The sequence below is a fragment of the Calliphora vicina genome, chromosome 2 (assembly GCF_958450345.1).
Source record: "Calliphora vicina chromosome 2, idCalVici1.1, whole genome shotgun sequence".
In the NCBI taxonomy this organism is placed as follows: domain Eukaryota; kingdom Metazoa; phylum Arthropoda; class Insecta; order Diptera; family Calliphoridae; genus Calliphora; species Calliphora vicina.
In genome coordinates, this window is record NC_088781.1 from 72,275,356 (window position 1) to 72,302,927 (window position 27,572).

Sequence of the window (27,572 nt, forward strand, 5' to 3'; positions counted from 1 at the left end):
CCGATGGCACCTTATTAAATGCACCTTGATTTATACCGACGACAGAAGAACAGCTGATTATTTTTTTTATTCAGTTGTTTAGACAAGTGAACTGTCAATTCACTTGTGTTTGTTGTGGCGAAAAATACAACAAACCCAAAAGCAAAAACAACCACAGGCAACTTTGACAGTTCACTTATCTTTTTACAAAAACAAAGTACCTGTTGTTTTTGTATATGTTGTATTTGTTGTAGTTCTGTCGTCACCTTCTATAAATTCGCCTTGGCTCAGACCTTAAACCAAAAACAAAATTGCTTGTGGTTTTTGTAAATGTTCTAGTACTGTCGCTACTTTATTAATTTACTTTGGTAGCACCCTAACTTGTATATGGTCAAAGTAAATTAATAAAGTAGACTCAGTAGAACAGCTGACTATTTTTTTTACTTTGGTCTGAACCAAGGCGTATTTAACAAGGTGACAGCAGTGGCGAATTGAAATAAATACAGGCGAATTCACTTATTTTTTATATATAGAGTTTGACATACGGGCGTACGGGCGAATATTTTTTATATATGTAGTTTGACATTTGTGCGTGCTATTTCTATAATCAGCTGTGCTGCCGATGGCACCTTATTAAATGCACCTTGGTCTGAACTGTCAATTCACTTGTGGTTGTTGTGGCGAAAAATACAACAAGCCCAAAAGCAAAAACAACAACAGGCAACTTTGACAGCTCAGACCTTAAACCAACAACAAAATTGCTTGTGGTTTTTGTAAATGTTGTATTTGTTGTAGTACTGTCGCTACTTTATTAATTTACTTTGTATATGGTTCTATAAATTGACATTTTGTTCAAAAAAGTCGAAGTCAATAAGTATATTCAATGAAATCCTTATTTTTATTTAAAATTGCAAATCGACAAATAAGTCAAAGTTTTTTTAAGAAGAGAAAGTAGGTACATGTAAATATGTAAATTGTGTAATATTAAAATTTAACAATTATTTTTAAGTGATTTTGGAAAATGCAATCCCGTATTGATAGGAAATGTTTCACAGGAGCGAGTTGTTCCAAGCAATATAAATGTGCCAGATTATTACCACCAACATATGAGTCCCGGCAGCACCTTCGGAGAACCGGAAATAAAAAATAGTTTACAAATTAAACAAATGCGAGAAAGTTGTAGATTAGCAGCCAATATACTTAAATCATGTCAGGATATAATTAAGGTATGTTTTTCAATATGCAACTGGCCTTATCTAACATTTTGCAAATTTTACAGCAGAAACAAAAAACTATTCATAATGAAAACTATAATAATTCGCTATAATTGCTTTTAAATATAAGAAAACACTGACAAACTTGTTTCTGTCCAACAATTTTTAAGAAACAAAATATCGCTAACAGAAGTTATATATACATTAGAGTGCTCCAAGATTGTATGGACGAAAAAAATTTTGTATGTACAGACCGCCCCCCCCCCCTCTAGAATGGTTTTATGTATTGTAGAAACTCGTTATGTAAAATATTAGGATGATAGGATAACGCTAACTGCTGCCGCAACGACGCACAGTGTTTTTTACGTGTCAAATAAATTAGGGAAAACGTACTCGCTGAGAATTTACCTAACATTGTTATTTACATTCATAAAAGTGTTATTATTTAGGCAACATGCTTTTTTATGAATTTCTATGTTAGGTAAATTCTCAGCGAGTTGTTACGTTTTGCCTAATTTATTTGACACGTAAAAAACATAAGGTAGACAGTAGGGTATTCAATTTATCGGGTTTCTGGTTTAATCGGTTAATCGAGCAAATAATTAATCGGGATATAGATTTAATCGGTTAATAATCGGTTAATTTTAAATTATTCGATTAACCGAATAATTTCTATTTAGATTTAAAACTATGGATTTTGTGTTCTTATTTAAGTATTTTATTAATAAAATGAACAAAAACATAGAAAACAAGTAAAAGAGCTATACTCGGCTGTGCCGAATCTTATTAATATAAAAAAATTAAAAAAACGACTTTGGAAAAAAAAATTTTGTTTACGTAAAAATATTTAAAATTTGTATTTTGAAGTAAAATTTGGTGTAGTGTATATAAGTCGTTTTTTTAATTTTTTCTAAAATTTTAGAAAAAAAATTTAGTTTTTAAATTTTTTGGTGAAAAAAAAATTCGGGTTAAAAAATATTTTTTACCGATTTTGACCCATTGTAGGTCCAACTTACTATGGTCTTATATCCGTCGTTGCAAAGGTCTTTGGGATATCTATCATTAGATATCCATATTGTCTATATTAATGACTTAGTAATCCAGATATATGTCAAAAATCGAGGTTGTCCTAATTTTTTTCTCATATCTCAGCCATTTGTGGACCGATTTTGCTGATTTTAAATAGGAAACTTCTTCAAAGCATGTCTGACAGAATTATTGAAGATTTGGATCCCGAAGATATCTGGGGTCTTCAGAAAATTAATTTCACCATTGGAGTCCTTTTTGATTTTTTTTAGATTTTAAATACTTTTACTAATTTCGATAAGTTCTGGTAAAAGACTCGTTTCAGTAGTGTTTCCAGTTTCGTCTATTATCATGTTCTCATCCGTCAAATACATGCAAATTAAATATGTCAGTTGTTATACTCACTAAACATGTTTCTTGGATGTTCGAAAAAATATGAAATTTTACTTTGACATTTGCACTTAAATTAAAACGGAAAAATAAATCAAAAAAAAATATGTTAAACTGCAAAAATAAGAAATTTCGGTTAATCGGTTAACCGACACAAATTAATCGGTTTATTTGTTATTTGAAAATCGGCATTTTTGAATTATTCGAACAGTTAACCGACAAAAATTAATCGGTTAACCGATTAACGGTTAATCGTTTTAATACCCTAGTAGACAGACATGTTATATATCAATGGATAGAGGATTTTGTCTACTTTTCAAAAATGTATGTATATAACTTTTGACAATTAAAAAATTCATGGAATACTTTTTTGAAAAACTTGACAAAAAATGCTTTTTATTGAATTTTGCATAGATACAAATTTTTCAAATTGAAATAAAATTTTTATTTATGAATATTTTTTAATGAAATTTCACAGTTATGTAGATTTTTCTATTTAAAATAAAAATAAAAACAAATTTTAAAATTTTAAAATTTGTAATCAAGTATACCGCAATTCCCAAAAAATCTTGAAAAATCCCAAAAATGGGATTTTTTCGTTTTTTGGATATAATATCCATAATAGGGGCGGGGTTATCGGAACCCTTTACAAGATAATTAAGAACTTATTGGGCCATCTAAAATGGGTTACTATATTCTGATATCGAGTATTCGATTTGAGAATTTTTGCCCTAAAGTTGAATTATACATAAAAATAGGCATTTTTTAAATGGACCTGATTCCGTCGGTATCAAAAATTATAAATATTTTTTTCATTTAAAATATTTTGCGTAAAGTTAGCTTTTCAAAAAGTACAAATTCATTATACATCCTCTTAGAAAATTCTTAGATAACTTAAAAAGAATAAAAAAATTGCGAAAAATCGCCTTTTTTAATTTTTTTATATTCAAATACATGTAACTTTGGACTCAGTCATGATTTTTAAACACTTCCTTCTTTATTTGATATATAGATATATTGTTAATCCTATAAAAGGAAAATGGATAAAATCGGAGAATATTTGGAACCGCGGTCACCAAAAAACTGGTGTAGGGTGGTTAAAAATGTTGAAAATTAAATTTTCAAATTCGAATATCTCCTAAGCTATAAGAGATAATTGATAGCTACGACGAAGTTTTATGTAGTGCTCGAGGAGATTCTGTATGTGTAATTTTTTTTAAATCGGAACACAAACGAAAAAATCGGATCATTTTAAAAATTGAACATACCCGAGGTGTCCTACTTTGGGAACCCCTGGTCCCGCTCCTGGTGGGGTCATGAGGTCCAAATTCTCGAATGCACTTCCTCTTTGCGCATGTGAAATTTCATTCAAATCGGCGTAATGGTTTAGAAGTTACAGATTTATTTCCCTCTTTTTTTATTCTCATACCACTGTGCGACGCTGAAGTTTTGCGGTGCGTTTTTGTAAAAATGTTGGCATTAAATAATTACTTTTGTAATTTAATTTAAAAGAATCGAAATGTACACGTAATTGTCGTTCTAATAAGATATAAAAGACAAATATTGGTTAAAAAATGTTAAAGTTATTAAAAAATCGCCAGACCATTAACGTGTCTCAGGCCACTAGCACAAGAAATGTAGAAACAAAATTAACATATTTTGATAAATATTATAATAAAAGTACATTTTTACTTAAAATAAATCTATATTTACTTGTATATGAGTTTTTGTCTTCGTAGTATACCGTTAAATTATTCGCAGGTATGACCAAAAAAATTTAATTTTTTTAAAGGCAGTTCAAAACTCCAATTTAAAATTTTTAAAAATTTTGTTAAACTAATTTCAAAATTTTTTGATCATCACATTGGGATTTATTGAGAACATAATAGGGGATAAAAATATAAAAAAAGTATGAAAATACCTCCTATAGTTTTTCCGTACCTGCGATTTAAATTTTGAGATTTTCGAGAAAAACTATTTTTTTGGCCATATTTTGACGAATGAGCCGAATTTCTTTACTGTTATGATTTTTAAGCAAAAGCTATTCAGAATATTATATTCCAGGTAATTTTAAATATAGTCTGAAAGTTTTTCTAAAATCGGAAAACGTTAACCCTTAAATCGTGAAGGTCAAAGGTCAAATTTTTCAATATTTGGAATTTCTCAAGGAAAAAGATAGCAAAATGTTATATATTTTTTGGCCGATTTTGATGAAACTTAAGAAAAATATAACACATACTCTAATATTTACAAAAACTGCAGAAAAATTAAAATTAACCCTTAATAGCACTTGGGGTTAAAATTAACCTGAACTTTTAAAATCACGAAAAACACAGTCCACAAACTTCGTCTGTCTGCCTTTCAATTTCTACATTGTAAAAGGGGACTAAAGAACGGCGCAAATTTTGTATTACTCAGTTCAAAACACCCGAATTTTGAGTTATGACGTTGTTGCAGCAAATAAGAGATACGTATACATATAACAAATTCCGAAAGAAATTTTCGTTTTACTTTTTTGGAGGAAGCATAATACGGATTTAATTTTACTTTCGATCGGAATGGAATTCCGTGACTGGCCTGATAATATGGTGCTGTTTATGAAAATAGTGAACCAAAAAGTCTTTTTAGAATTTATATGACAGTACTTCAGAAAATTTTGATATACAGAAAAAACGTTTTGGCATAAATCAAGAACATTGAAACAGCTTGAATTTTACAAAATTTTTTTGTGTTATAAGAGTTATAGGAATTTAAAATCAATACCTATAATTGTAAATTTCGCATATACACATCTGCTCAAAATAATAGATACACCTAATTGGAAAAAATTTAAATGGCGGTAACATTGAAAATTTCCTCGCAAGCGTTAAGAATACATCATATTATTAAAATTTCTATCTGGCAATTAATTGCTTTCATGTTGATTTTTAAAAACGAATTTATTTGAATTACAAAAAATTATTTGCTCATAAAAATAACATCAGTAATTTGTAATTTGTTTATATACAATTTTTTTTTTGTGCAATTTTTTGTTCCTATTTACGTGAAACAGTAAGTATAATTTAAATTTTAGCAACAATTTTATAAAAAATAGGACTCTTTTGAAGAAAATGGGACGAAATCATCATTGTACCGAAGATGAGAAAAAAATTGTTCAAATGATGAGAAATCAAGGAAAATCATTACGGGAAATAGCAAAGAGCATAGGAAGATCTTTACATTTTGTCCAAAATGCTTTATCTAAAAAACAAAAAAGTGAAACTCGCGGTAGACCAAAGAAAACCAGTCCAGAAACAGGCGGATCGTCCTTATGGTTAAAAAAGACCCTTTCATATCATCGAAAGCTATTTCTGCGGAGCTATGTAACGAAATCAGTCCACAAACAGTTCGTCGTCGTCTTTTACAAGCTAAATTGCCGGGAAGAATTGCCAGAAAAGTGCCACTAATGCGCCAAAAAAATATCAAGACAAGATTAGAATTTGCTAAAGAGCACTTACAATGATCCGGGTGTGAAGGCGAAAAAAAATGGAGAAATATTTTATGGAGCGACGAAACAAAAATAAATTTGTTTGGAAACGACTGCCAAAGAAATGTACGCCGACCAAAAGGAAAAGAATTCCACGTTAAATTTACAAAAAAGACGGTAAAACATGGCGGGGGAAACATAATGGTTTGGGGTTGCTTTTCATGGAATGGTGTTGGTCCGATATTCCGAATAGAAGATACCATGAATGCTAGTGGGTATAGAGACATATTGGAAAACGTAATGCTTCCATATGCATCGGAAAATATGCCATTAATATGGACATTCCAGCAGGACAACGACCCAAAACATAGTTCAAGATTAGTTAAAAACTGGTTCTTGGAGAATAACGTACCTGTTTTAAGCTGGCCCAGCCAATCCCCTGATTTAAACCCAATAGAAAACTTGTGGAGTGAATTAAAGATAAGGCTTTCGAAGGAAGTTTTCAAAAATAAAGACGATTTATGGGAGAAAACGCAAAAAATATGGTACGAGATTCCATTGGAGAAGTGTCAGAACTTGATATCCAGTATGCCCAGAAGAGTGGAGAAAGTTTTACAAAACAAAGGTGGATATACTGGATACTAGCTTTACTTTAATAATAAACTAATTTTTTTAAGATAAAATTTATTAGCTTTTGTTTAATAAGAATTTTTAAAAATGTATCTATTATTATGAGCACCAAATTTTTCGAAATTTAAGAAATTTAATTTACTTTATAATATTTATTATTAGTTATGAAATATTTTGTTTTTGTTTTTTACTCTCCTTTTAACTATAAATAAAAATCGACTGAATTTTTTTTATAATTTTACAATATACCATTATTTTTTTTCGTTTTTAAAAAATAAATTTTGGTGTATCTATTATTTTGAGCAGATGTGTATTTGGAAAATTGTCTGATCATTATGGGTATCATAGTGCTTCAAAATACCTTTAATATGATATGTACAGTAGCCCAATAAAGTCTACATACAGGAATTCAAATTAAATTTCTTTCATTGAAAGCTTTATTTGTAAGTTAAAAGTAGTGAAATATATTTGTTAAAAAAATAAATTCACACTAAAAAAAATTAAAACAACATCACTTAAGTCGGGTTAAGCAACATTTCCTATCACTTCCAAAATTTCACCGTTATTAAATTTTTTGATTCTGAGTCAAATAACGCCAAATCAGATGTTAGGGCAGTTCTCATAAAAAGAGATAGCAATATATTTTGTACTACAATATCAGTGATGTGTTAAAGCAAAACGCTATATACAACACGAATTTGGTAGACAAAGAAATGTGAACAAAACAAACAAATAAATTTGTAAGACAATTTTTTCGTAGTCTGTGGCACAAAATTTTTTAAAATGGATAATTATAAAAATGTTTGTATTGTTTACGTGTAAATTTAAATGAAACGAAATTCTTGGTTGTTTTTTACATTTGCAAAATAAAACTCCACATGTACAATGGCAATTAAAAGTGAAATATTACAAAAATAAATGATTGCATCAAACTAAATCGAAAAGAAATTGAATTATTGCGGCAGAAAATTAAGACTAAAACAAAATGAAAAGGGCAGTTACTAAAAATGAAACAAATATAGAACTATATTATTTTCTGTCTCGTGACGCCTCTGTATACTTTGTGGTTTATAGTCCCTTCGCCCCTTCGTACAGAAAATATAAATATTAACAGAAAAAAAAAATTATAAAAATATAAACTGTTACTGGGATTTGACTTGTTCCAACGATTTTAGTGAAGCTGGTGTTCGATACACCCCAGAGTTTTAAGTGAATTTTATTAGTGGACTGAATCTAAATTCGAAATTCCTTGGATTTTACAATGTGTGTGTTAAAGTTAAGCAGTGTAGAGAAACTTTCCATGATACTTGTGTAAGAGCTAAAAAGAGTATTGGAGCGAATATATTCTGGGAATGTTCGAAATTGTGTGCTAAATACATTTTAATTCGAAACGATTTCCTTTCGAATCGAATTAGGGAGTTAGCCCCTAATGTTTGTAAATATTTTGTGAGTTTCATATACGATTATATTTATTAATTTGAATAACTGAAGATGAATTTTTGTCTCAAAATACCTTTCGCAAGTTAACAGATCCATGTCGTATAAGTAGCCGAGAAAGACGTTTTCCTAGTAAACTGCTTAGTTATATACCAGGTTAAGATGCTAGTGATTCTGACAAGTAGTTGGCGATAAACCCAATACAATAGACAAAAATCAAGTCAGGCATTTTCTATCAAAGATGAAAATGGTTATTCAAATTATTAAACTCGACTGGTTGCTAAGGTTTTCAACAAAAACAGGGGTTTGATTTCTTCGAAACTTATGCTCCTGCAGCCAAATTAAGAATTAATATGGTGCTAAAGACGTCTTTCTACATTTATAAGGATTCCAGATTAAATAAATCATATATGACTTTAAACAACCACCAAGGTGTTGGACATATAACATATAACCGTATTTCATTTGCCTCTTTTTTTATTAAATCTTGACATACTTATCTATACTTTTTTTATCACGGCTGGGAAGCCCATTTGATAGTATTATAACATGAAATTTATTGAATATTTAAACCATAGAATAATATATCCATAGAAGCGTTACTGAGAGGGAAAAAACCTAAGTCTGTTGTCAAAAACCTAAGTCGTGAGAATGTATTAGTACATAGTTTTGATCAAAGAATAACAAGAAGAGAAAGCTCTCTCTTTTTCTACAACAACAACCTCTCTCTCTTCTCACATACAAGTAGTATGTGAATTCAACACACTTGAGAGAGAGATTTATCTTCAAAACTTTTTATTGAAAATTGCGATAAAATTGCAATTCTAACACATACTTTCACAAACACACACACATTTTTAATTTTTTTCTACACATTTAAACCATTAAATCAGTCATGCCCAAAGTAAATTAATAAAGTAGCGACAGTACTACAACAAATACAACATTTACAAAAACCACAAGCAATTTTGTTTTTGGTTTAAGGTCTGAGCTGTCAAAGTTGCCTGTTATTGTTTTTGCTTTTGGGCTTGTTGTATTTTTCGCCACAACAACCAGAAGTGAATTGACAGATTAGACCAAAGTAAAAAAAATAGTCAGCTGTTCTACTGAGTCTACTTTATTAATTTACTTTGGTCATGCCCAAGCCCTATACTCTTGGTACTCTTTTGTTTTTGTAATTGCTCTTAGCTATAGGCTGTGTGTTTTGTATACTCACTAGAGCACTCAGCACTAGCAATACAAAATACACAAACAACTTTGTCTTATTATAGCCTACACCACCATAGTGGGGAGCATGATAAAAATATCTATTTTTCTACTATGGTGGGGAGGGTATTATGCGGTTGTGCAGATGTTTGTAACGCCTAAAAATATTAGTCTAACACCCACCTTAAAGTATACCGATCGACTTAGAATCATTTTCTGAGTCGATTAAACGATTTCCGTCCGTCTGGTTGGCTGGCTGGCTGGCTGTCCATGTAAACCTTGTGCGCAGAGTACAGGTCGCAATTTTGAAGATATTTCGATCAAATTTGGTACATATTACTTTTTCGGCCCAAGCCTATTGAAACTGGCTGAAATCGGTCCATTATTTCACCTAGCCCCCATACAAATGTCCCCTTGAAATTGGACTTTATCGGTCATAAATGTTTAATTTATCTATGTATCTACACAAATTTCGCTCCAAATAAGTTTTATATATACAAAATTCATGTCACCAAATTTTGTTACGATTTTGTTCTTTCATAAAACAAATGAAAGAAACTGATAAAATACTGGTGCCTCCTGGAAGCTCGGTTAATGGTGGCACAGTTTGCGGTGAAAATGGTAATGGCTAATGCTCCAAATGTATTCACGTGGCATAAATTGTTATTTCCAAGATCAAAACACTAATTTTAAAAGATCTTATAAACTTTTTTTGAAGCTAAAAAGGTAAACAAAACAATTTAAGGCATAAAATAAATTTGTTTTGTAAACAATTTATGACAAGTTTGCCCCCAAGGCGAAGAAAAAAAAGTAAATCAGCTGTGCTGTTAACGCCACCTGTACAGTAAATTCGCCTTGCTATGATTCAAAGTAAATTAATAAAGTAGACTCAGTAGAACAGCTGACTATTTTTTTACTTTGGTCTGAACTGTCAATTCACTTGTGGTTGTTGTGGCGAACAATACAACAAGCCCAAAAGCAAAAACAACAACAGGCAACTTTGACAGCTCAGACCTTAAACCAAAAACAAAATTGCTTGTGGTTTTTGTAAATGTTGTATTTGTTGTAGTTCTGTCGCTACTTTATTAATTTACTTTGCTATGATTAAACCAGTGGTACGCAAAAAGAGGCATTTAATTTGTGTGCTCTTTTGGGTAAAAAATAAAATATCCACAACAACATCAAGAAACTGAATGAATTGTGTGTATTTTTACGCTCTATTACGCTCTTTTGTTCACATTCGGGTTGTTTGACGAAAATCAACCTCAACAATATGAACGCCTACCATGGATTTAAACCAGGGAAAGGCAACCTATACTATTGCATTTTACGATTGTATTAGTTATACACTCTATCCGCTCTCACCACGAATCGGTGTTACCAGTAAAGTTTCGTCTCTTTTCCCCAATTAAAAATGTAAAATCTCATATTGTTCATCATACATCTTTAAAAGTTGGGATATTTTTTTTTTCACTGGCAACGCTGATTCTTAAATTGTGCGATAAAAAATCGATACACAACATGCTTGTTTGAGTTCTCAAGCTAGACTGATTAAAAGTTGTTTATTTCTCTACAATGCGTGTGCACACGTACGTAAGAGAAGAGTAAATGAAAAACGCGGCGCCCATGTTTTGCCTTTCCCTGATTTAAACCAGTGATGTTCACGCCATACAACAATTGTTCAAAAAATTTACACACATTTGTTACGCTCTTTTAAAAACTCTTGTTCATTCATCGTTTAGCAAGCGATGTAAACACATGCGACGGACTATCGTAATTTTTTTTCAGAAATTTGTTAAGCATTGTTGTTGGTTGTTTTTGAACGAAGCTTAGCAAACACACGCGATTCAATTACAATTGAACACACAACAACAAAGTCAGAAATAAATAAAAAATTTTAGAGAATTTCGGCCGTATAATGTGTATTCGTTTATTTCCTTAAAATTTAAATTACATTAATTTAATAAATTTGTTATATCTGGCAAAAATTCTAACTCTAAACATTCTTTATTTTGTTCTTATTTTAAGTGTTTGACATTATGTTTGCTGGGTAGCTCTCTCACCAATACATCTTCATTTTTATACCCTTCACCATGAGTGGCAAGGGTATATATAAGTTTGTCATTCCGTTTGTAATTTCCACATTTTTCATTTGCGACCCCATAAAGTATATATATTCTGGATCGTTATAGATAGCGGAATCGATATAGCCATGTCCGTCTGTCCGTCTGTGTGTTGAAATCAACTTTTCGAAGCCCCCAAATAACATACATACATGATTCATATATCAATATCTCCGGAATTCTTCCGGCTCGGTTGCTATTTAAAATCGAGAAAATCGGTCCACAAATGGCTGAGATATAAGGAAAAAACCAGGACAACCTCGATTTTTTACGTATTTTTGACCTATATCTGGATTACTAAGTCATTAATATAGACAATATGGATATCTAATGATAGATATTTCAAAGACCTTTGCATCGACGTATATAAGACCATAGTAAGTTGGACCTGGGCTGAGATATAACCAAAAAAACAAAAAACAAAACACAATGTATTTTGTTATTGTTTTCCATGACGTCATGCAAATATATGTATAATAACAAACAAATCTTTATTTGTATGTATGTATGTGTTTTTTTGTCAATCTTCAGCAATGCGAATTTATATACCAGGTGGTGTCGATTCTACAACAAGTACAACATTTACAAAAACCACTTGCAATTTGTTTTTGTTTATGTGGTTTAAGCTGTCAAAGTTTGCCTGTTGTTTTTGTTACTTTTACGTTTGTTGTAGCATTCGCCGCAACAATCACAGGATAATTGACAGCTCAAACAGCATTAATCAGCTGTGCTATCAACACCACCTAGTATATAAATTCGCCTTGAGAGAGAGCTTTTTATAATGTGTTCTCAAAAGAGCAACTCTCTCACGCGTACACAGAACCAGTGTTGCTATATGTTTTTTGAAGAAAACTTTTTATTTCTAAGTACATACTAAAATTACAAAACCCAATTCGTACATATACATATGTAATCAAACTGAGATAATTTATGTGAATTTAGTGCTGGAGACACTTTCAATATATTCAAATCAATCTCCCCATTTAGTGAATGAATTTGGGGACTATCATTTTGAAATCATCGGTTCAACTTATTGATATCAATATTCCAAAAAAAAATATTTTTTTAAAAATAAAACTTTTTGCGTCTCAAAAACCTTGTTAAAAAGGGAAAACTTGACATATAGTAACACTGCACAGAACACATATTGTACAAAAACAACAACCACGTTGTTTGAGCACGTTGCTTTTGCGCTTAATTCATTTTTGTTGTTGTTTGTTGCTATTGTCAACAAATAATTGAGCAACGCAACCACTCCAAGCAAGGCGAATCTATAGAAGGTGACGACAGAACTACAACATGTACAAAAACAACAAGTACTTTGTTTTTGTTAAAAGATAGTCGAACTGTCAAAGTTGCCTGTTGTTGTTTTTGCTTTTGGGTTTGTTGTATTTTTCGCCACAACAATCACAAGTGAATTGACAGTTCACTTGTCTAAACAATTCGCCTTGACTCCCATATTGTTATTCTATTTTTTTAGCCGTTTTTAAACATGAAAGTAAATAACAAACATTTCAGAAAAAGCTTTTTGTTCGATTGTTGTGTTTAATTCTTTTAATACCCTTCATCGTAAGTGCCAAGGCTATAACATATGTATATTTAAGTTTGTCATTCCGTTTGCAATTTCTATAAAATTTTATGAAATTTCAACAGATTATGTAAACGATTCTATATTGGATTTGCTGTTACGGTTCCATATGTGTTCTCCTATTTTAAGATTTAATTTTAATCTTATATACAGGGATGGAAAATTATATTTTTGTTCCGTATTAAAATAGTATTAGAAAATTACTTTCTTCATCACCAGAGTACTTAAAATTTTAATATTACTGTAGCTTTATGTTGTAAACAGTCATCTGTTATCACAAAATTGTCTATAGAAAGTACTGTTGAATACGAGATTTTCTATAGAAAATGCTGTTATAATAGACAAGATTTTTAAAGAAAATGCTATTTTTCATACGATTTTCTATAGAAAAAATACTGTTATACACAACATGTCCAAAAAATATAGTTATAGACAAGATTTTCTATAGAAAATTATTTTATTTTCTATAGAAAAATGTTACACTCAAGATTTTCAACAGAAAATATAGTTATACTTAAGATTTTCTACAGCAAATATTGTTATACACAAGATTGTTTATAGAAAATATTGTTCTACGCAAGATTTTCTATAGAAAATATTGTTCTACGCAAGATTTTCTATAGAAAATATTGTTCTACACAAGATTTTCTATAGAAAATATTGTTCTACACAAGATTTTCTATAGAAAATATTGTTCTACACAAGATTTTCTATAGAAAATATTGTTCTACACAAGATTTTCTATAGAAAATATTGTTCTACACAAGATTTTCTGTAGAAAATATTGTTCTACAAGATTTTCTATAGAAAATATTGTTATACTAAAGATTTTCTATAGAAAATATTGTTATACTAAAGATTTTCTACAGAAATTATTCTTATACTCAAGATTTTCTACAGAAAATATTGTTCTACACAAGATTTTCTGTAGAAAATATTGTTCTACACAAGATTTTCTATAGAAAATATTGTTCTACACAAGATTTTCTATAGAAAATATTGTTCTACACAAGATTTTCTATAGAAAATATTGTTCTACACAAGATTTTCTATAGAAAATATTGTTCTACACAAGATTTTCTATAGAAAATATTGTTCTACACAAGATTTTCTGTAGAAAATATTGTTCTACACAAGATTTTCTATAGAAAATATTGTTATACTAAAGATTTTCTACAGAAATTATTCTTATACTCAAGATTTTCTACAGAAAATATTGTTCTACACAAGATTTTCTGTAGAAAATATTTTTCTACACAAGATTTTCTGTAGAAAATATTGTTCTACACAAGATTTTCTGTAGAAAATATTGTTCTACACAAGATTTTCTATAGAAAATATTGTTATAGACAAGATTTTCTATAGAAAATATTGTTATAGACAAGATTTTCTATAGAAAATATTGTTATAGACAAGATTTTCTATAGAAAATATTGTTATAGACAAGATTTTCTACAGAAAATATCGTCATACACAAGATTTTCTATAGAAAATATCGTCATACACAAGATTTTCTATAGAAAATATTGTTATACTAAAGATTTTCTATAGAAAATATTGTTATACTAAAGATTTTCTACAGGAATTATTGTTATACTCAAGATTTTCTACAGAAAATATTGTTCTACACAAGATTTTCTGTAGAAAATATTGTTCTACACAAGATTTTCTGTAGAAAATATTGTTCTACACAAGATTTTCTATAGAAAATATTGTTCTACACAAGATTTTCTGTAGAAAATATTGTTCTACACAAGATTTTCTGTAGAAAATATTGTTCTACACAAGATTTTCTGTAGAAAATATTGTTCTACACAAGATTTTCTGTAGAAAATATTGTTCTACACAAGATTTTCTGTAGAAAATATTGTTCTACACAAGATTTTCTGTAGAAAATATTGTTCTACACAAGATTTTCTGTAGAAAATATTGTTCTACACAAGATTTTCTGTAGAAAATATTGTTCTACACAAGATTCTCTATAGAAAATATTGTTATAGACAAGATTTTCTACAGAAAATATTGTTATAGACAAGATTTTCTACAGAAAATATTGTTATAGACAAGATTTTCTACAGAAAATATTGTTATAGACAAGATTTTCTACAGAAAATATTGTTATAGACAAGATTTTCTACAGAAAATATTGTTATAGACAAGATTTTCTACAGAAAATATTGTTATAGACAAGATTTTCTACAGAAAATATTGTTCTACACAAGATTTTCTGTAGAAAATATTGTTCTACACAAGATTTTCTATAGAAAATATTGTTCTACACAAGATTTTCTATAGAAAATATTGTTCTACACAAGATTTTCTGTAGAAAATATTGTTCTACTCAAGATTTTCTACAGAAAATGTTGTTCTACACAAGATTTTCTACAGAAAATATTGTTCTACACAAGATTTTCTATAGAAAATATTGTTCTACACAAGATTTTCTATAGAAAATATTGTTCTACACAAGATTTTCTATAGAAAATATTGTTCTACACAAGATTTTCTATAGAAAATATTGTTCTACACAAGATTTTCTATAGAAAATATTGTTCTACACAAGATTTTCTATAGAAAATATTGTTCTACACAAGATTTTCTATAGAAAATATTGTTCTACACAAGATTTTCTATAGAAAATATTGTTCTACACAAGATTTTCTATAGAAAATATTGTTCTACACAAGATTTTCTATAGAAAATATTGTTCTACACAAGATTTTCTGTAGAAAATATTGTTCTACACAAGATTTTCTGTAGAAAATATTGTTCTACACAAGATTTTCTGTAGAAAATATTGTTCTACACAAGATTTTCTGTAGAAAATATTGTTCTACACAAGATTTTCTGTAGAAAATATTGTTCTACACAAGATTTTCTGTAGAAAATATTGTTCTACACAAGATTTTCTGTAGAAAATATTGTTCTACACAAGATTTTCTATAGAAAATATTGTTATAGACAAGATTTTCTACAGAAAATATTGTTATAGACAAGATTTTCTACAGAAAATATTGTTCTACACAAGATTTTCTGTAGAAAATATTGTTCTACTCAAGATTTTCTACAGAAAATGTTGTTCTACAGAAGATTTTCTACAGAAAATGTTATTCTACACAAGATTTTCTACAGAAAATGTTATTCTACACAAGATTTTCTATAGAAAATATTGTTATAGACAAGATTTTCTACAGAAAATATTGTTCTACACAAGATTTTCTGTAGAAAATATTGTTCTACTCAAGATTTTCTACAGAAAATGTTGTTCTACACAAGATTTTCTACAGAAAATGTTGTTCTACACAAGATTTTGACCTATATCTGTATTATGGATATCTAATGATAGATATTTCAAAGATCTTTGCAACGACGTATATCAGACCATAGTAAGTTGGACCTACAATGGGTCAAAAATCGAAAAAATATTTTTTAACCCAAATTTTTTTTTTTCACTAAATTTAAAAAAAAAAAAAATAAACAACAATTTCGAAAAAAAAATTCCAAAAAATTGGAAAAATAAAATTGTATTTGTGTTTATCTAAAAATATTTAAAAATTTTATTTTAAAGTATAATTTGGTGAAGGGTATTTAAGATTCGGCACAGCCGAATATAGCTCTCTTACTTGTTATTTTGAACATCACTGATTTAAACCTTGTTATACCATTCACCTTCGTGAGAAGGGTATATATAAGTTTGTCATTCCGTTTGTAATTTCTACATTTTTCATTTCCGACCCTATAAAGTATATATATTCTGGATCCTTATAGATAGCGGAGTTGATTAAACCATGTCCGTCTGTCTGTTGAAATCAATTTTCTGAAGACCCCAGATATCTTCGGGATCCAATTCTTCAATAATACTTTCAGACATGCTTTCGAGAAGTTTGCTATTTAAAATCAGCAAAATCGGTCCACAAATGACTGAGATATGAGGAAAAAACAAGACAACCTCGATTTTTGACCTATATCTGGATTACTAAGACATTAATATAGACAATGATAGATATTTCAAAGACATTTGCAACGACGTATATAAGACCATAGACCATACAATGGGTCAAAATCGTAAAAAAAAATTTAAAAAAAAACTTAAAATTTAAAATATAATAAAATTAAAATAACAGTCGAAAAAAATTTTTTACCGAAAAATGAAAAAAACAACTGGAAAAAATAAATATTTAAAATTTTCTAATATATATAATGGTGAAGGGTATATAAGATTCGGCACAGCCGAAAATAGCAATCTTACTTGTTTTTATACTTAGGCAAAGAATAATAACAAGTGAAACGCTGTCAAAAAAACCTAAGTCGGTTGTCAAAAAAAACCTAACTATATGAATGTATTGGTAACATATTGTTTATAATATAAACTTTATATGTATTGGTGATTAAACCACTTTCACCACACTCCTCAAACACACAGGGTTGTAAAAAAGAGACCTTAAAAATTATAACAAAATTTTATTAAAATTAAATTTAAAAAATCGAACAATTCTCAAATTATTTATTTTATATTTGACCTGTAAAAGTTTTATAAATATATTTTTCATCTTGTTATTAAATAATTTGTGCAAAAATTAAACTTATTTGAATTTTGTATTAATTTTCAATACGAAATTTTACAAATGTGTTTTTTTCAAAATGGGAAAAAAAAAAATTTAAAAAAAAAATTAAAAATTAAAAAAAAAAAATTTTTAAATTTAAAATATAATAAAATTAAAATAACAGCCGAAAAATTTTTTTTCCCGAAAAATGAAAAAACAACTGGAAAAAAAATAAATATTTAAAATTTTCTAATATATATAATGGTGAAGGGTATATAAGATTCGGCACAGCCGAATATAGCAATCTTACTTGTTTTTATACTTAGGCAATGAATAATAACAAGAAGTGAAACGTTGTCAAAAAAAACCTAAGTCGGTTGTCAAAAAAAACCTAACTATATGAATGTATTGGTAACATATTGTTGATAATATAAACTTTATATGTATTGGTGATTAAACCACTTTCACCACACTCCTCAAACAGGGTTGTAAAAAAGAGACCTTAAATATTATAACAAAATTTTATTAAAATTAAATTTAAAAATCGAACAATTCTCAAATTATTTATTTTATATTTGACCTGTAAAAGTTTTATAAATAGATTTTTCATCTTTTTATTAAATAAATTGTGCAAAAATTAAACTTATTTGAATTTTGTATTAATTTTCAATACGAAATTTTACAAATGTGTTTTTTCAGTTTTAATTTCAACACCCAAAAATTGAATGTCAACAAAAATAAAAAATATATTTTTCATTTGTGCAAAATAAGCATGTTTCGGTTAATTTAATGGTTTAAATGTGTAGAAAAAAATTAAAAAATTGTATGTGATTGTGAAAGTGTGTGTTAGAAGTGCAATTTTATTGCAATTTTCAATAAAAAGTTTTGAAGATAAATCTCTCTCTCAAGTGTGTTGAATTCACATACTACTTGTATGTGAGAAGAGAGAGAAGTTGTTGTTAAAAATTGAGAGGCTTCCCTTCTTGTTATTCTTTGGCTACTACCATAGAATAATATATCCATAGAAGCGTTACTGAGAGGGAAAAAACCTAAGTTTGTTGTCAAAAACCTAAGTCGTGAGAATGTATTAGTACAAAGTTTTGAGATTGTGTTGGTGCCTACCATAGGGTACAACTAGAGGCACAACTGAGAGTAAGCTGAGAGCAGTGCTGCCAACTTTTTTTTGGAGAAATCGTCAATTTTTAAAAAAAAAATCGTCAAAATCGTCAAGTTAAAAAGAAAAATATCGTCAAGAAATCGTCAAGACAAAAATACGTTAAAAATACCAAAAACATTTTTTTCATTAACTTTTTAAATATTTTTATTGTATTTACATGTAAATAAAGTTATTATGGTATTATGTGACTTTAATCTGGTACATTTCTGTTTGACATTTTTTTAATAAGTCATTTTTAATTGCTATATTAAAACACTGAGAATTATTTAACTTAAGATAATCTTTTGAAAACAATATTCCTTATAATGTTGAAGAATCCAAAGCATTTCTGATTTTTGTTCTATTTAAATTTACAATATTAAAAATTCTTTCAACGTTGGCCGACGAATGTGGTAGTGCCATTAAACTCGAAAGAAATTATGTTAAAATTGGGAAGGCCATTGCATTATTGACTCTCTTTAAAATAGAAATATTTTTCCAATGTTTGGAGTTCGGGGAATTTCATATTACGTAATTCTCGAACTTACTTCATTATCAGGTTCTTTTCCATTTAATAAATTTGGAATAAGTTTGGCCAATTGGAAAATTGAATATTTTTTTTTGTTGAATGTAGTTTAATCCTTTTTGTTGAATGTAGTTTAATCCTTCTAAAAGTTTATCGCCAAAATCAAAACGTTTTAAAATTTGTGAAACCAATTCAATATAAAATTGGACGCTGTCTGCCTTTCAATTTGTACATTGCAAAAGGGGACTTACAATATTTTAATTTTAGGAAAAAAGGTTACCATATGTTTTTCTTTTAAAAAATCATCATTTTTGTTCGCGGGAAAAATTAAAAATCGTCAATTGTCATTTTAATAAATTTGACTTAAAAAATCGTCAAAGTTGGCAGCGCTGGCTGAGAGTAACAATTATTCCTCTCTTCACACGTACTTGTGATATGTGAATTCAACATACTTGTGAGAGAATTTAACACATCAAAATACTTGAAATTTTACCTTTGATTTTCCGACTAAATACAGACCGAACCACTTTATTACACTTCTATACACTATTTTATGATTTTTTTTAACAATTTACAGCACATTTTATTTCCGAAACTCGTTAATTTTGCTCAAACGAAAAAAATATTTTTTATTAATTTTTGACACTTAATTTTATTTGTGGTGGAATTTAATTTATTGAACAGAGTTTAAATTTTTGGTATTGAAAATAGAAGAAAATTTACATAAATTAAAATTTAAACATTTTTATACAACTCAGCGTGTCTGGTGAAAATTAAAAAGGCACCAACACAATCTCAAAACTTTGTACTAATACATTCTCACGACTTAGGTTTTTTACAACAAACTTAGGTTTTTTCCCTATCAGTAACGCTTCTATGGATATATTATTCTATGGATACTACCATAGCATGATAAAAATATAGAAGGTAGTTTCAATCAAATTTTTTTTTTCAAATAAGGTTTTTTGAAGTTTCCTTATTTTGCAAAAGCGTTGCCACATTCCTAAAAATGATTTTTATTTTTTTTTTTTTTTTATTTAATTATTATTTTCAACAACCTAGCTTATTGGCCATAATCGGTTATAAATTTCTACTTAATACTATTTTAGAGAAATTTTTTACAAAAAATGTGTAATTTATAATTAGTATTTAAATAAAAATGTATTAAGTATGTTGTGTTGGAAGTTAATGTATTAACTGAAATATTGCTTTTAAGGAAATGGTCGGAGCACGCCATTGGCTCTTTTAGCAAATCTTCTTCGCAAGTTTTACATACATCCAGCCTTTAAAAAAATTTACATTTGAATTTTTGCAAAAATATTTGGTATTTTCGAAGTTGGGGAAAATGCAACTCATGTTTGTTAAATCTTAAAATAATGTTCACAAATTAGCTTTGAAATATTTGAAAATGAAAATCTTACCTTTGATCCCAATTTGATAGTAAATATTTTTTATATTTTTTTTAATATTTTTCAAATTAATGAAAATTATGTATTAATTTTTTCACAAACTTCAAAGAATATATGGGAAAATTTTTAATTAATATGGTATTACTATTTTATCGAAAACGTCAAAATCCTTAAGCATGTCAGACGTAGAATTTTAAAAAATAAAGAGAGAATGAAACTACCATAGGGTACAACCATAGTAGAAAAATAGAAGGTAGTTTCATTCTCTCTTTATTTTTTAAAATTCTACGTCTGACATGCTTAAGGAATAGTAATACCATATTAATTAAAAATTTTCCCATATATTCTTTGAAGTTTGTGAAAAAATTAATACATAATTTTCATTAATTTGAAAAATTTTTACCCCAATTAATAATAGATGATGAAGAACAAATTGAGGCAAATAACTTTTGATCGTATTTTATACTTATGTATATTTATATGATTCTTTTTATAGATTACAGAATATCAATAAACTGAGCAGTTATTGGACAGTATTTATAAATTAAATGATATAGAATTTGACGGCTTGGAAAATTTTGCCGGTTACATTATTTCAAAAATGGGTCTTACCGTATTTGGATTGAGAACATCGGAAGGAATAGATGAAAATTATACATATACAAATTTATTGTCAGAGGGTGGATTATACAAACCAAACACTAGTTTTTTAAGCCTCTGGAACGTTTAAATTAAATTTTTTTTTTTTAAATTTAATGAAAATTCTTTGTCAGGTAGCCCAAATTATATGTTAAATTTTTTTAATTCAACTAATGTTAATTTGGATAAAAAAAATTTTAAAAGGTTTTATCTTGGGAGAACATATTTTGGAATTCGGTTTTTAAACCGCCATTTAAAGGATACAAAATATGTTCATAGTAATAAAAAAATGAAAAAAATTCTTACTTAATATACCTATAAAAATAGTCAACGTGTTTTAATAATAAGTAAGCGAATGTTAGGAATTGAATCATTAACTTCCAACACAACATACTTAATACATTTTTATTTAAATACTAAATTATAAATTACACATTTTTTGTAAAAAATTTCTCTAAAATAAAAATCATTTTTAGGAATGTGGCAACGCTTTTTATAATGCTCACAAAATAAGGAAACTTCAAAAAACCTTATTTGAAAAAAAAAAATTGATTGAAACTACCTTCTATATTTTTATCATGGGTACAACCATGGTAGAACCAACCAGGTACAATTATTAGGTAGAGTTTTCAATATTTACCCCTACAACGTCAAATAACACATTTACTCTCATCACTTTTTATTTTGTTTTCGGAATGTTTTGCACGTTATATTAAAACTAACACATACACATCTGCTCAAAATAATAGATACACCTAATTGGAAAAAATTTAAATGGCGGTAACATTGAAAATTTCCTCGCAAGCGTTAAGAATACATCATATTATTAAAATTTCTAAGTCAAAAATCTGGCAACTATTTGCTTTCATGTTGATTTTTAAAAACGAATTTATTTGAATTACAAAAAATTATTTGCTCATAAAAATAGATACACATCAGTAATTTGTAATTTGTTTATATACAATTTTTTTTTTGTGCAATTTTTTGTTCCTATTTACGTGAAACAGTAAGTATAATTTAAATTTTAGCAACAATTTTATAAAAAATAGGACTCTTTTGAAGAAAATGGGACGAAATCATCATTGTACCGAAGATGAGAAAAAAATTGTTCAAACGATGAGAAATCAAGGAAAATCATTACCGGAAATAGCAGAGCATAGGAAGATCTTTACATTTTGTCCAAAATGCTTTATCTAAAAAACAAAAAAGAGAAACTCGCGGTAGACCAAAGAAAACCAGTCCAGAAACAGATAGGCGGATCGTCCTTATGGTTAAAAAAGACCCTTTCATATCATCGAAAGCTATTTCTGCGGAGCTATGTAACGAAATCAGTCCACAAACAGTTCGTCGTCGTCTTTTACAAGCTAAATTGCCGGGAAGAATTGCCAGAAAAGTGCCACTAATGCGCCAAAAAAATATCAAGACAAGATTAGAATTTGCTAAAGAGCACTTACAATGGTCCGGGTGTGAAGGCGAAAAAAAATGGAGAAATATTTTATGGAGCGACGAAACAAAAATAAATTTGTTTGGAAACGACTGCCAAAGAAATGTACGCCGACCAAAAGGAAAAGAATTCCACGTTAAATTTACAAAAAAGACGGTAAAACATGGCGGGGGAAACATAATGGTTTGGGGTTGCTTTTCATGGAATGGTGTTGGTCCGATATTCCGAATAGAAGATACCATGAATGCTAGTGGGTATAGAGACATATTGGAAAACGTAATGCTTCCATATGCATCGGAAAATATGCCATTAATATGGACATTCCAGCAGGACAACGACCCAAAACATAGTTCAAGATTAGTTAAAAACTGGTTCTTGGAGAATAACGTACCTGTTTTAAGCTGGCCCAGCCAATCCCCTGATTTAAACCCAATAGAAAACTTGTGGAGTGAATTAAAGATAAGGCTTTCGAAGGAAGTTTTCAAAAATAAAGACGATTTATGGGAGAAAACGCAAAAAATATGGTACGAGATTCCATTGGAGAAGTGTCAGAACTTGATATCCAGTATGCCTAGAAGAGTGGAGAAAGTTTTACAAAACAAAGGTGGATATACTGGATACTAGCTTTACTTTAATAATAAACTAATTTTTTTAAGATAAAATTTATTAGCTTTTGTTTAATAAGAATTTTTAAAAATGTATCTATTATTATGAGCACCAAATTTTTCGAAATTTAAGAAATTTAATTTACTTTATAATATTTATTATTAATTATGAAATATTTTGTTTTTGTTTTTTACTCTCCTTTTAACTATAAATAAAAATCGACTGAATTTTTTTTATAATTTTACAATATACCATTATTTTTTTTCGTTTTTAAAAAATAAATTTTGGTGTATCTATTATTTTGAGCAGATGTGTATTTATTTGGAAAAAATTTAATTTGAATTGAATATTTCACAAAAAAAAGTAAATACACAAAAATTTTTTTAATTAATTTATTTTTGTCTTAGACTTTCGTTTTGTTTTTTTTCTAATTTTCTTTTGTTTGACGTTATAGGGAATGTATAATTGAGAACGTACTTTTTAATAATTGTACCTTGCTTGTTCTGCCATGGGTACAACTAAGGCGAATTTATACAAGGTGGTGGTAGTTCTACAAAAACAACAAATGGTCTTAACAAATGTCAAAAAACAGAAATTAAAAATTTAACAAATATGTATTAAATCTAAATATAGTGTATATAATTTAATAGTGAGGGCTTTACTTATTTATGCAAAATATAAATATTTTGTTAATTAGCTTAGAATATGTAGATATTGAAGTATAAAAACAAGCTTTGACAGATGTTAGAACCAAACAAGCGAAAAAAGAGTAATCAGCTGATTGACTGACTCCACCTTGTATAAATTCGCCTTGGGTACAACTAGAGGCGCAACTGAGAGTAAGCTGAGAGTAACAATAATTACTCTCTTCACACGTACTTGTGATATGTGAATTCAACATACTTGTGAGAGAAATTAACACATCAGAATACTTGTGATATGAGAATTCAACATACTTGTGAGAGAATTATACACATAAAAATACTTGAAATTTTAACTTCGATATTCCAATTAAATAGAGACCGAACCACTTTATTACACTTCTACACAATATTTCGCATTTTTTTTAATACATTTCAGGACACTTTTTTGCCGAAACACGTTAATTTTGCTCAAACGAAAAAAAATATTTTTTATTAATTTTTGACACTTAATTTTATTTGTGGTGGAATTTAATTTATAGAACAGTTTCAATTTTTGGCATTAGAAATAGAAGAAAATTCTCATGACTTAGGTTTTTGACAACAGACTTAGGTTTTCTCCCTCTCAGTAACGCTTCTATGGATATATTATTCTATGGCTACTACTTTCTTTATACAAATCTATGTCCAAATCACACTGATGATATTTTTGTTATAATATACGCGGTGACCTACTTATTGTCGGAACCATCTAGTGCCATGGTAGGCGTTCATATTGTTGAGGTTACGATGATTTTCGTCAAACAACCCGAATGTGAACAAAAGAGCGTAATAGAGCGTAAAAATACACACAATTCATTCAGTTTCTTGATGTTGTTGTGGATATTTTATTTTTTACCCAAAAGAGCACACAAATTAAATGCCTCTTTTTGCGTACCACTGATCTAATGTATTGAGAAACTAAAGCAAGATTTATCTATATCTTTTGAAATATAAGATTATGGAATCCTGAAATTTTTTCTTGGTATGAAAATCCAACATAGTGAAAAAAAATTTTAATATCTCAAGAAAAATAAATTTATCTCACAAAATTATATGAACTTTTAGTTTTAACACTCTTCCGTATTTGAACTAAATTAAGAAAAAAAGAATTCATACATTGTACCTATGTATTTCAAAGCCATCCGTACAAAAAACATAATTTATTAAAGTACTAGCTGTCCCGACAAACATTGTTCTGTCATAGCTCACACAAAGTTTGAAGACTCCCACTATAATAGTACTCCAGATATTCAATAATAAATGTTTATTTCGTATGGGAGGTACCACGGCCATTGTACCTAATAGGTCAATTGTGAATCTAAACCATCCAGGGACCCACTCAAACACACACACAAAATGTCATCGAAATCGGCCCAGCCGTTAAGGAGGAGTTCAGTTACCAACACACGTACAGAAGAATTATATATATAAAGATAACTCAAATAAAATTAATATTAAATAAATATGTATGTACATGTGTTTTATTTACACGTGTATCTGAATATTTTTATTCTTTTCAGGTTGGTGTCACTACCGACGAGATCGACAGATTTGTTCATGACAAAATTATTTCAGCAAAGGCATACCCGTCACCTCTTCGTTACGCCGGTTTTCCAAAATCGATATGCACATCTGTCAATAATGTTGCATGTCATGGCATACCTGATGATAGGCCGTTGCAAGATGGCGACATTATAAATGTTGATATAACAGTCTTCTTGAAGGGCTTTCACGGAGACTGCTCAAAGACTTTTATAGTGGGCAATGTGGATGAGCGAGGACACTACTTGGTTAAGAAAACTGAAGAGTGTCTTCTGAGCTGTATAAGATTATGTAAACCCAATGTGGAATTCAATAATATTGGAAACTTTGTACATACATTTTGTAAACAATCTGGTTTAAACACAATTCCCGCATTTATTGGTCATGGCATTGGAAGTTATTTTCATGGCCCCCCTGAAATATTACACTTCAGTATGTTATATCTACAAATTATTATTAAGATACTTTAGAATTTTTTTTTTTTAGAAAATAAATTGCCGGGAAAGATGCTTGCTGGTATGACATTCACTATAGAACCTATATTAACATTGGGAGGACCTGATATTGAAATTCAAGAAGATGGTTGGACAGCAATAAGTGTTGATGGAGCAAGAAGTGCTCAATTTGAACATACCATTCTTATCACGGAATCTAGTCATGAAATTTTAACACTACCCGATTAAAAGTTTAACATAATAAAAGATGTGAAAAAATTTAATTTGTTATTTTTGATATAATGTCAATATAGAAAATTAATTAGTTTTTTTTTAACTGCAAATAGCCTGGGCCGTAGTTTTTTGAACCGGTTTTTGAATTGGCAGAAACAATTTAAATTCTGGCGGTAATTCATCTTCAGAATAAAGACGATCGGAGAAATAAACTCGCCGAATGCGGCAATTTGCATGTATTTGTACTCTCAATGTTTCGACGTAATTGGTACCATACGCCCTTCTCGTAAAATCAGATAGATTGAATTGAATTTGATTCCACCCTTCATCTAATCGCATGGGCATTGTGCAAATAAATGGTTTAACACGTGTCGTTGACTGATAGTTGCTTGCTCTAAAACGTCTCCTGACGTTTTTATCATCCAATACCTATAATTGAAATATATGTCCAAGAAAATAAACGTTTAGATATGCAATTAATAAACTGCATCTGTACATTACCTGAACTTCAAATGTGAAATATTTTTTCATATTTTTTATAATCATTACCAAAAATGGCAATTTTATACCCAAAGTTTTTTTTGGATCCGCCGGGCATGTTATGAATGTCGTACTCACATTAGTTCCAACTATTTCGAGGACTAAGCTTTGTATGTCGTTGTCTGTGATACGCTTAATGTGGCCATTTCTTACTTTTTTGTCCCATATTTGCAGAGGTTTACTTCCAATGCTGTATAATATTGATAAAAATCCAGACTGGAAAGTGTTCTTAAACATAATATTTATCCAACACAATAATTTAAAAAAATTTAATATCCAAATGGCTTTTTGCGTTTACTTCAAAAAAATTAAAACAATTTCATATAAAAAAAATAGACTTTGTTTATGTCAATAATTACAATAACAATAAGCGTTACCAAGGAATTAATAAGGTATGTGCAACTCTACAACAACAAAAGCAAAAAAATATACCAGGGCACCACTGTTGCCAGATTTGCCGATTTATCGGCATTTTGGTGATTTTTGATTGTAAAAATGGTAAAGTGCGATTTGCCGATTTTAGTCCTCAAAATGACATTTTATGAAAAGTCTATATTTACATCAGGTTTTCATATATTTACAGCCGTATTTATAACCAAAATTTAGCATGGATTTAACATACAAGTTATTTATAATGTATTCCTTATCCACTCGCTAAACGCATGTTAACGAACGATCAAAGACTTGCTAAGTCTTTAATCAACAGCTGTTTTGTGTCAAAGTAAATTTGTATATAAACATATTATAAAAGTTTTG

General features: G+C 28.9%; 2 protein-coding genes across 2 annotated transcripts; one reads left to right on the top strand and one right to left on the bottom strand.

Annotated features, from left to right (window-relative positions):
* Positions 1–787: 787 nt before the first annotated feature.
* On the top strand, positions 788–26,326 carry LOC135951023 (methionine aminopeptidase 1D, mitochondrial). The gene is made up of 4 exons (XM_065500574.1): positions 788–930; positions 989–1,205; positions 25,587–26,040; positions 26,095–26,326. Exons 1-4 carry the CDS (start codon positions 863–865, stop codon positions 26,289–26,291), a joined length of 936 nt encoding a protein of 311 aa, XP_065356646.1. The 5' UTR covers positions 788–862; the 3' UTR covers positions 26,292–26,326.
* Positions 26,305–27,171, bottom strand: Bug22 (cilia- and flagella-associated protein 20). The gene is made up of 2 exons (XM_065500575.1): positions 26,778–27,171; positions 26,305–26,705 (listed from the first exon to the last, which is right to left on the bottom strand). The coding sequence occupies exons 1-2, from the start codon at positions 27,051–27,053 to the stop codon at positions 26,376–26,378; spliced, it is 606 nt and encodes a 201-aa protein (XP_065356647.1). The 5' UTR covers positions 27,054–27,171; the 3' UTR covers positions 26,305–26,375.
* Positions 27,172–27,572: the final 401 nt, after the last annotated feature.